The sequence below is a fragment of the Vicugna pacos genome, chromosome 5 (assembly GCF_048564905.1).
Source record: "Vicugna pacos chromosome 5, VicPac4, whole genome shotgun sequence".
Lineage (NCBI taxonomy): Eukaryota > Metazoa > Chordata > Mammalia > Artiodactyla > Camelidae > Vicugna > Vicugna pacos.
Window position 1 is genome coordinate 60,007,620 of NC_132991.1, and position 12,525 is coordinate 60,020,144.

The 12,525-nt window shown below is 32.5% G+C and overlaps 1 protein-coding gene across 5 annotated transcripts in view; it reads right to left on the reverse strand.

Moving 5' to 3' along the window:
• Window positions 1–12,525, reverse strand: part of SPAG16 (sperm associated antigen 16) — a 774,084-nt gene that overhangs the window by 202,803 nt on the left and 558,756 nt on the right. For all 5 annotated transcript variants that reach the window (XM_072961330.1, XM_072961327.1, XM_072961332.1 and 2 more), the window contains one exon: window positions 3,775–3,901. In XM_072961330.1, coding sequence (XP_072817431.1) covers window positions 3,775–3,901 — 127 coding nt within the window. The remainder of the gene's footprint in view (window positions 1–3,774; window positions 3,902–12,525) is intronic.

Below are 12,525 nucleotides of genomic sequence, written 5' to 3' on the forward strand. Positions count from 1 at the left end.
GAGAGATGTGGAAAAGTGTATGTATAAATTCTCACAGTTCATTTTCATTACTTTCACTACATTTAACATTTTCTGAAATAGTAATACATTTTTGAATGGCAAAACATATGGCATTTGAGTATGCCAAGTGAGAGATATTTAGATAGTGTATATTTGTAAAAATGTGCAGCATTATATTACCAGGAGGCTCTCTGTTTAATGAGAAAGGAACACTTATCCTTTTACAAATACACGAGTTATAAATACATACTAATATATGTATGTTTCTATAAACAGATAATCTGTGTTTGTTGCAAGCCATGTATTTGCAAATAAAACATTATGTAAATAATACTATGCCAACAAGCAACTCCTCTTTTAAATGTGTGTGAAGCTGATTTCTCACAGCAAAAGAAAAGCTAAAATCTAGATGGTGATTCATACATCTTTAAATCTTTCGATTTTAATTATATATGCATATATAATACTATATACAACTTTACTTGTTAGTTAACCATTTAAATTATTTTTACTATTACATGAAATTGAGACTGTATTAGGATTTCCTCTTTACAGAATATACATTAACCTTTTGCCACATTAGAAGACAGTAAGACAATTATCTCCCCCATTATTTCTATGAGTAAACTTAGTTTAAGAAGATTAAATAATTTGCTTAAAGTCTAAAAGGCTGGGAAGAGGTAAGGGTATGAATTATAGTCTATATTCTTTTTCTGCACCACAGGTTTTCAAATATTTTTATCAAAGATACATTTTTTAAATGATACACTATAAGAAGTATCAGTTTTAAAACAGATAAAGTACTATTTAATTAGTACTTAATTTACTTTAATAAATTTAAAAAGAAAATATTTCTTTATGAGGTTAATAAGTAATGAGGAAATTTTAATATACATAAAATCTGAAATCAAATGTTATGGCCCACAGTTTCAGTCTTTAATGATCCTGACTCCAATTTATTTCTATTCTGTGTTGGATTTGCAGAGACAGGAAATCCCTTATTTATAAAGATAAGCCACTGTACATGAAACAGCTCTTTTTAAGCAGCACACCTTATAATTTTAAGATGCCCTTCAATTAAACTAATTCAGAGACAAGAAATATGATGAGAAAATTTTTGTTTCTATGCTGATTATGTAGAATATCTAAAAATGACTCATACTCCTTATATTAAATTTCTCAGAAAGAATAGTGTCAACACTTGCACATATATTATATGATATTATATGCGTATTATCAACGTTTCCTCAGGTCCAAGGGCACAGCTGAGACAGCAGACAAGATCCTGCTTCACATCAGTTAACTTGTGACAAAACATGTTCGAGGTGGTCAACAATTTGATTTTTGTCACAGAACTTTGACCTGGAAACATGATTTGGTAAAACTCAACTACTGTGAACCCTGAAGAAATGTTAATAACATCAACATATCCTTGGTTTTTTCAGACATTTGTTGTTATCATATATGCTTGTATTGGCTGGCCGCTGGGAACAAATAAACGTTATGTCAAATGAATGTATATTTTGAGCTTTTTAAGTCAGATTTGATTTTATCCTCATGGTCCAAATATTTTCATGATATGTTTTTATACTTTTCTTTTCAATCATCTTTTCCTGAATAAACGCAGACGAGAAGAAATCTGTATGTCCCTGTCCCTATTTCGATTTTGTTTTGCTCTTGACTTTTCTTTACTCTCTTGCGATGAACATAATTTCTGGTATTTTACTTTGTGATTTTCATCTCTCTGTTCAGATTTTCATTAGACCTCATGTTTGCTCTCCCTAGTTCTTTCAACTTTTGATATATTTCAACCTTTTTAAAGGACGAGTCACTGAAGACTTCTCAACAGAAGCACAAATTTCTCATTATTCAATGAGAAAAAGACTTATGACATTAATTTCTCAAGCACATAGAATTAAAATTAATTATAGTATGTCCCTTGAAGAAATGGTCAAAGGGATGGGAAGGTCAGGTTGAAATTATATTCCTTCGAACTGATGACATGTTTTCATTAACAGGGTCTCTGACTTACACTTTGTCTTTTATGTTTCTCATGGTTTCATCCTTGATTCTGATACTTCTTTTTTTTAATGTTAGTGTATTATCAAGTATATAGCAGTCATGGGGAGAAACAAATAAGCTTATTACACCAGGGACTTTAAGATGATATTGACTTGTGTGACAGTAAAATAGAAACTGACATTTATTTAAAATAAAGCTTGCCTCCTGAGGATGCATAGGAAAGAAATTTGGGGCTGGAGAACAAGGATAGTAAAAAACAGTGGCAACATATTTAATAATAATGACAGTAAAATATATATCTAGTATTAGTTGTACAGCATTTCAAAACACCCTTTAACTACTACTATGAGAAAGTACAGCCAAAAGTTTTGAAATTTCAGAGTTCGAAACTCAAGGACATGAATACTTGGATGCTACCTCAAGATAATAAAAAGGATCTTACAGATGTAAAAGAATTTATGAAAACCAAGTTAAAGCTCCTTCAGAACTGTGATGCCAATGCATATTCTATATATCAAAAAAGTATAAACTGAAATATTAATGAGACTTCACATTATAGAATGAAATTCTCATAATTACGATCTTTTATTCTGTATAGTGTTTTCTGTTCGAATTCTGGTAGACTGTAAATGCCTTACTGTCAAGAACATTAATAAAAATAATTTAAAAGAGGTAATTGTTAAGAGTATGGTTTATTTACCAATCTGCAACGGGAACACAACTTAAAGTTTGTTGAGAAGACAAACTTACTGTATTCTATGTTTCAGATATGTGATGACAATATCATGAAACCAGTCCCATGAAACACACAACTACTCTATAGCTCTAGAATTGCTCCTAGAATACTTACACTTTCTGGACAATTTTTAAATAGAACAGTATTATTTTCTTTATGTTTATTCTATCTTTTTTTCTTTATCTAAAATCACCATCTCTACCACTTTGAGCCACTGAAAATAAATACCAAAGATTTTTTAAACTGTCAAAACTTAAAGTTTAAAACATGTATCACAATAGCAAAGATACGTCATACAATAACAGATATATCTTATTTAGCATAAGCTATTATTAAAGACAAAGATGTATCTGTAATTTTAACCTTTGAAACGGACAAGTGGAATCATTGTGTGATTGTTATCAGTTGCTACACTATTTATCAACAGCAAGGATAAAATATTTCATCTCATTGATAACGTTTATATTATTGTAAAAAAAAGCTAAATACAAATAATAATAGTACAACTATTACCAATTAAAATAACTGTTGGACATAATTGCAATAAGATGAATATATATTTAAATTAATGGTAAAACTGATAGAATATGAGATATTAAATTATTATAGACTAAAATATTACATTAAAATGTTTTAGTTTACCTTCATCAAACTTGTTCTTCCCTATGTTTAGCTATTTTATCTTAAAAAAGCTCAATTTACTTACATTGGATGGTGATTCTAAGGGATGCAGACTCCAAATTTTGTGTTGCACTGCTAAGAACTTGAGTAATCTATATTAGCACACACTTACCTCCTCTATTATTTCTTCCTTTACATACATGATAAATGTAATGTCTTCATCATATATACATATATAATATGATAAATATAACAATGTAATATATTCTAGTATAATATTAAGAACAGAAATTTACATTGGAGGAACACCAAAAAACTAAAGTGGAAATATGAAATACTTGGAGACCATATATTAAAGTTGTTAGCTTGGTTAAAAATGTTAAAAGAGATCCTACCTGATGAATTAAAGTTCACCTCGTTGCCGGGACTTGGACCTACATCAATGGACACAATTGGTAAGAGCTTCCGAAAATCCCACAGTTTTGTAACTCCACAGGCATCGCAGGATGCGATCATGTGACCCTTCAAAGTATTAAAAAAAGAAGAGAAATGTATATTCATACATATATACATACTACATATATACAAACATACACAGTAACTCAGACAAAAAAAATATGTTACAATTTTATTAAGTCTGAAGAATACGTTCCTCTAAACTGAAAGTATTCATTATACCCTTATCTTGGGCATAAAAATGTTATAAAATGACAATTTAAATATATAAAATTTCACACCAATTTTGGAAGATAATTTTTCAGGAAATCATTTTAATGATTTTAATTATAGAGAAGATATAATAAAACAGAAATACACATACCCATGTAATTTGTCTATACGTACACATATCACATATATGATAAACGTGATCTACATGCAAAAGCTATCTATATATCTGAAAATATCACACTAAAAGCCTATCTTACTTTACATGCTTATAATTAGTGTTGATAATTTATAACTCAGAATAAAAATAAAAACAGGTAGGAAACCAAATGGATGAGAAAGAAGAGCTTTTGTCACAGCAGGTAGGATCACTGGGGCCTGATAAAATGGATGGCAAGAAAGCAGTGCCTATTTTGGTCTGTTAGACAAACTTATTAAAAATATTTGGGGCCATTTTTGTAACATGCAGTGGGATAAGAAAGAAGGTAACCGGCTAAGAGGCATGGAAAACAAATGGAAGGGTGGATGGATTCAAGTGTTATGGAAACAGGGGCAGACACTTCCCAACACAGAAGTACCATCCCAAGGGCATCAGTGTGGAGTTCAAGGTCTGCCTATACTCCTCTCAGGAGATACCTATTCAGCATCTACCTCATGTCAGAGACTGGGACACAGAGACGAGTAAGAAAGGGTTCTGCTGTTCAGAAACTCATAATCTACATTCATTCTCATCATTCTGTCATTTAATTTCTGTGTCCACTGACCAAGTGAATATGAGTCCTGGCTACACCAGGTCCACATATAATGTTGATGGTAAATCATTACAGTCTCCAATTCGACACACAGTTTCCCTTTCAGATCCAGCTTAATTTTCTTTAATGCCTAGTCAAAAATCATCCTCTCATTATCTTCTTCCTACGTATTCTAAAATGTTACACAGTAACTTGATTATTATACAATTTCCCCTCATCATTTTGAACTAGCTCACATACATTTTTTTCTCATTTACTCCTTGATTTTCAACCTTTCTGTAAATAAAATGTGCATGTTGTATTACAATCCAAGTAGACTTTTTGTTTTTTCTCTAAACATACCCGTAAAGCAACAAATGCCAGTTTTAAAATTCTGTAACTGCTGTCACTGGTAAAGCAATATAATAACCTTGTCCCCAATCTAATAAATGGGATATTTAATCTCTTTTATTACTTAAAAAGAATGTAGAAAAGTTGGAATGGTTTCAAATATGCAAACATGTATTGTAAGAATTGTGAAGAATCTGTAAATTTAATTTTTAGAAAAGAACAGTTCTCAGGACTCTAGGGAATATTAAGATTAAAAATTGTAAAGAACTCTTAGAAATTATAAAGAACTCTTTCTAGATATAAGAGCTTTCAAACTTCTTTGAAAAGTCATAGAACATAAATTTTTTTCAACTTTGAGAATAAGTTTTAATCAGAATTTAATTTGGAGGCACTTCTTAGCAAAGGCAGGTATATAGACTTCATGTAATTTTTTTTTTTGGTCTAGATTCTATGAAATAGAGACAATCTTAAATGTGCTTCACACCACTGAATATTAAAACTTAAGGAAATATACTATGACACTGAATCGCCAGGTGCTGGGGCAATCGTCCAACTGAAGATGTTGTTCTTTTCTACAGAAGAAATTAAAAGGTAGAAAGAGATCATTAAGATATGGTGGAAATTCATAGAGAAAACAAAATTAAACAAAACTCTTAATATACTAAAAAGACAGATCTACAAAATCAAAAGCTGACCTTTGAAAAGAATATGCAGATAGATGAATTGAAAGATTTGTGAAAAAGAGACAAAAAGAAAATAGTTACCAAAAAAAAAAAAGTGTCCAAGAAAAAAGAAGTCATAATTAAGCAACACTATAAAATGAAAGCAGGACAATTCAAAATATGGTACAGATGACAGAAACCACACCAAAATACTATGAAGGACTTGATGCTAACTGTGAATTCTTCAGCAAATGGAGTTTTCAGAACATAAATTTAAAAACTAACTATATAACTTTGAAAAAACAGCCATAAATATCATAAAAATGAAAAAAATAAGAGAAAAGAAACACCAAACCTATTGGAAAACTGCTCTTCAAGTGAGCATTAGACAGAAGGAAAGATTAACAAACATTTGAAAGCCTTCTCATCGACCTTAATAATACAGTTGAATTGAGCAAGTTAAAACATCCACAGTAGTCTCTTATGAAGATTCAGTTAGCTCGACTCTCCAGGCCAAGATCACCCTAGTGGCCAAGTCTGTAATCTTTTAAGAACTGCCTCTTATCCCCATATACTGTACCTAGTCTCCTCACTGAAACTCATTTCCATGGACAGAATAAATGCTTAAGGGGTAGGCGTCTTGCTCAAGTAGAAGCAATAAGAATATAGCCCCGTATTTTTCAAACCAATGTTGAGAAGATAAGCTCTTTCCTCTCTGATTAAAACTTGTGAAACATGTATAATTTACTTATGCTACGTCACTTAGTACTTTGGGTTTTTTTTGTTTGTTTGTTTTTTGTCACTTAGTTCTAATGTCCAGGTTCAGCACAGTAAGGAAATTGATAAGATTAGGACTATTCAGGAAATCTGGTGGCATTTAAGTCTTGGCACCAGCCAAACCTAAACATCAGATGCCATCAGCCCTGTCTGAAGTTCAGTTTTGTGAGCCAATTAACATCCTCATTTTGCGTAAGCTAGTTTGAGTTTGCATTTTTCACTTAAAATTTTTCCCATTTTTTTCTATCAAATTAGAATCTGTTTTTAATGAAAATATCAATATTGATAAGAGTACAAAAAAACATAGACTTGCATTCCTGGTGGTGCATAAATTAATAGCTAAAATTAACAGTTTCTATTGTCATAAAATACACTCAATACTATATGCAGTATTATTTCATTATGTGTAATAATCTCATTTTATTATGGGGAAAAGAAAGTAAGGCTGAAAGAGGTCATGTGACTTTCCTAAAATTACCTAGGTGGAGTAATTCAGTGCGAGGATTTAAGCATAGGTCTGGTTGGCTTCGGGGTCTGAGATTTTAACTGATATATTACATTCTAGTCCTTAACTAATATAGCATAATATATAACAAGTGTTTAAATATACTGAATATATTTTCCATTAATACATTTAAATAAGCCAATAAGTCAGATCAATAGTTATCACAAAGGTGTTCCTCACAATATTATTTATAAGATAGGAGAGTGGAAACATAAGAAAATAGTTGCTCAATAGATAAGAGAGACAGACACACAGATACACATGTATATCTATACATATAGATATAACTGTAGCATATAGTTACATAACTAAACTATTATTTTAACTATTATAATGGCATTCCCAAAGATTATTAATACAAGGGAAAGCATATATACATAGTTCAATGAAAGAAACAGCAAATAAAATTGTTTATACTTATACACACACAAAAAAAGCATATGTTGAAAGTAAGATTGGTAGGAACTAAATCAGAAGTTGTTATCTTTAAGTGAGAAGATTGGTCATTTTATTTGTTCCCTTTCACATTTTCAAAAGTCAAACTTCACAGAATTAGCATCTATTAATTGTTATAATCAGAAAAAACATTTTTGAATAAATAAAAATGAAATCAAACCGTCATACACAATACCTGTCAAGTGATCTAATTTTTGCTTCCTAAAATTCTACTATGTAAAATAAGCAAGAAAGAGGGGTCAGCAAGCTGAATGGCAGGAACATTAAGCCCTTGAAACATCAGGGCTTTCAATATGTGAAGGCAATGATGTGCAACTCGGTGTTAAGGTATAACTATAATAAAACATTTAGGCTCATTAGGAGGAAAGTTAGTATTTCAAACATTTTTAGTACTGATACATTAGTGTGTCTCTTAGGACAGGCTTGTGCAGCATTAAGCATTTTCTTGTTACACTATTTCCTCAGTATCTTACAGGCACAGATAAAGCAAAGCAATTGTGGAATTAAAATGGAAAGAGAAGGTAAATTTTGGGAATGTTCAAGGAGTGTGAGGCTAAATAAAGACGAAACATAAAGCACCAAAAAGATGCAGGTAAGATTGCTGTTGTCAGCAGTTGTCAGTACGTACTTTTCCCAATGCTACTGTCAATTTGTTAGGCGTCAATAAACTGAATCATCAATCATGCCCCACGGGTGTGGGAACTGGACATTTCAAACAACTACTTCACACCTAGAGTACACAACACTGCACTACATAACTTGTTCGAAGTGATATACATTTATTATCTTATTTAATCTTTCATCTCTATGGTTAAGTTACACTATCACATTATTTAGGTGAGAAAACTGAGACTGAAAATATTACACAACTTGCTCAAAGGCATTTTGTTAGTAGAATGTAGACTCAGGATTCAAATCCAGGTGGTTTGATCTACATGTCCAAGCTCTTAAATTTTAACAAGGGAAAATTTTGCATGCCTTGACCTAGATGCTTTGCAGAATTGGAAGCCTATGAAGTCCCACTTAAGTGCTTAAAGAGCATAATCCATTATGGAGGTAGAATACCTTGAAGTAGTTAATAGTACTGTAATAGAATATCAACAAATATCTAATAGCAAAGAAATTGAGCATACAGGTATTTAAATTTACAAGACAGAAAAATAATTTGAAATAGATGAAGACAATGTGTAGAAAGGAACACATATTTACTGAGCTGTATTACGTCCTTGGCTTGGAGCCACGAACAAAAGATACAGTAGATACAAACTCAAAAGAAACTCAGAGCTAATTGTTGGAGAGAGGAGTAATCAAGCAAGTACAATACAAAGTTAAATGTTAGAAGTAGGTAAAGGTTGTTTACAGTACAGACTGACAACCTAACCTAAGCCTGTGGGATCAGAGAAGGTTTCTTCTAGGAATTCATCCCTACGATAGGTCCATTAAGTGAATGTACCTTTCTAGAAATGACAACATTTTAGATAGGTGAAGATTATGAAGAGATACTAGTGAAGGGAAAGCGGGAGGGCATCATTAATATTAAAAACGGCACAATGTCAGAGCACAAAGCAGAAATTAATATGTCTCACTAGGGGAGATATGGTGAATTTATGATGAGGTTAATCATGTGTAAAAATCCTGAAGTTTTTTGAGCTCACACTGAGAAATATGAATTTTATATACGATATGAAAAAAGTAATGTGTTTTGAACATAAATATTGGTATGTTAAAAAGAATGAAGTCTCAGAAAGTTAAGCAGATACTAAGTAAAAAATTTGTCTCTAAGACCCTGAAAAACAAGTAAACATGACTTTCCTGTGGTTTTCTAGTTTGCACCATAAGTCTAAGCAAGAGTTTGGCTGAATCCAGGAGAACTTATCTGGACCAGTCAGAAACCTATTACTTCACTCATCAAAGCAATATTGGTTGAGCCCACTAGGTATTAGGCACTGATTTAAGTGATGGATAAACAGAAGTGAGCAAAACAGACAGAAGTCCTGGACTCATGGAACTTGTATACTGCTGAGAATTATACAATAAATTAAACAAATCAGTAAAATATGCGGTATGTTCAATGTTAATAGGCTTTATGGAGAGTAAAAAAATCGCAGACAAGGAATATTTAGCAGAAAGTATAAAAATGTAAATAGCTTGGTCAAGGAGAATCTCACTAGGAATATGACCTCTGAGTTAAGACCAAAGGGACAGGTTCTGCTGTAGAAGAAGAGTGATCCAGGAAAAGGGAAGAGTAAGGCCGAAGTCCCCCAGGCAGGAGTACTGAAAATAAATGAGCCAGTGTCGCTGGACTTCCAAGTCCTTGATTCTACACAAAGTCAGGAGAAAAAAATAAAAACAAAACTGGGCTATGCATTTGAATGGACTGAATAGGACTATATTTGGAGATCAGTTGGAGATGATGACAGTTGTCATTAAGTCTAGATTGCTGGGGGCAGAAAGAAACATTCCCATGATTTCAACAATTTATCTACATACTTATGACTCCCAAATTGACATGTCCAATTGACATCTCTATTTTGAATTCCAGATCTTTATCTCCATACCCCACAGAATATTGTTATTTGGATATTCCACAGATAGCACAAGTCAGCATATTCAAAGCCAAGTCCATCCTTTCCTCAAACTTGGTTTTCTGCTGTACTTTTCCATTTCAGTAAGAGGCTCCACATTCCAGGCAATCAGCAGAGCATGCTATCCTATCCTCCACCTCTTTCTTCTCCAGTCCTGCTCTGTTGAGATAGGCTTCCACTCTCCGCAAATCCCTCACTTCAGATCTTCCTCACCTCACACACAGACACATGTAGTGAACTCCCTGCTTTCAATCATGTATCTTTGCATTTCATTTTCACAACCGTTTCTCAACCAGGGTGATTTTACCCCCCACAGGACATTTGGCAACGTTGTCTAGAGACATTTTGATTGTCACAACCAGGGAACCTACCACTGGCATTCAGTTGGTAGACACCAGGGATACTGATTAACATCTTATGATGCACAGAGTAGCCCCACCCCCACCCCCAGGTAACGAAATTACCTGGTCCCTAATGTCAATAATACCATGGCTGACAAACTAGTGACATGCTATGTTTTTTCTAAAATACAAATTTGAGCCCCTCTTTGATTCAAAGTCCTGCCTCTCGTCTCCCATAACTTCCTCACACATTACTCTGCTTTCTATCCCTCAAATATACCATGCCCGCATCCTTTTCTTCTTGCTATTTCCACTAAGATGCTTATTTACTTTCTTTCTCTGGTAAATATTAATTATACATAAAACTTGGCACAAATACTATTTCTTCTTCTAAATTACCGTAGAGAACGTAAGGTATTCTTTCTTTTGCTCCTGAAGAATCATGTAATAAAACTTATACAACAAATTGTAATTTTTTGTACACATGCATATCTTTTCCTTCTAGACCTATATTGTGCAAAGCATGTGGCTGCTGAATACTTGGAATGTTAACTACTGCAACTGAGAAACTAATTTTTAAATTTTATTTAAATTGAAATTCCCTCATGTAGCTAGTAACTATCATATTGGACATTTTAGATAAAGAACAGTTCCATCATTACAGAAAGTTCTGTTAGACAGTACTGCTGTAATCCTTTTGTTCTCAGCTTGGGGCTTATATTATACATTTAATAAATATTTAAATAAATGAGTTAATAAATCATTTCCGTAGCTGAATAGTCAGCGCATAACTTTTTCTAATGGTTGATTGAACTCTCTCAAGAATCATACCTGATATTCCCATTGAGTTTTAATTAGCCATCTTTGGTATTTATAATTTGTTGCATTACAGGATAGTTATCTACTTTATGTAGAGATTTTGATTCTTTAATAATATTCTAGTTCATCAAGGAGCAGGACTAAATGGTTTACTTGTTTGAATCTCCCACAAAACCTAGCATAATGCCTTTCATTTTGCAAATACTAAATGAATTGAAAGCACAATTCTGGTAGAATTGAGAGTAAACTGACTCAACTTTCTGTCTGCCAGATATGGTGTAAAATTTAGTTGATTCCTGGAGGTAAATGGGAGAAGAATGTTTAATAAAACCGTGAGAGTCTTTCTACTCAAAGGACAATTTTTGAAATGTTTTATTCAAGGAGAAATGGAAATTCCTAACATGGCATATGAAATTAATGCATCCTGCCCCTGGCAGTAAGCCTTTTCTAAAAGCACTAGAGATAAATTTTCTGACTCTCATGTGAGTTTACTTCATTTTCAGTGTCATTATTGGCATTATTTCAGATTTTCATGTATGAGGTCTTTGTTGTAGGCCCTTGGTGTTTTCTTCTGATGTAGCTTATCACTCTACAGCAGTCTTTCATGATATATTTACATAGTAACATACTGTAATGTTGATTTGAGCAATAAGATTTCTGGAATATGAAGGAATAAACCAAAGAGACATGAAGTAAAAACTAAAGCTTAGTACTTAATATCTGAAGAGATAACAATGTTAAATTATTTCAGTTTGGCATTGCTATGCACATCAAAGGAAAGATTTCAGTTCTGCTATTGGGTTTGCTAGGAAGTACTGAGTCATAAATGGGTCATTTGTATTTCAGATAGACCAGATATTGAAAACACACTTGTATTTCCCTGAAAAGCCTTCTAACTGATACATTCAAATTCAATAGCTTTTCTCAGTTTCTAAACAAAACATTAATGATTATTGACATACTTCTGAAAGATAATATAAAGGTTGTTCAAATCAATGTCTCCCACAGATTAGAACAGTGAAGACTTGAAAAATTAAGGGACTGGTCTAATCGTTCACATGAAATCCATGGTCCAGTTAGTACTATACTTCAGGTCTCCTACAAACATCCTGTCAAACTTTATCTTTTATAGGAGGAAGGACTAACCAAAAATTTTTAAAAGAATGTCATTATCATTATAATCACATAACTTCTGACTAAATCTGTTGACAATTAAAAGCAGATGACAAAAAGAATTCCTTTGTCAGTCACCA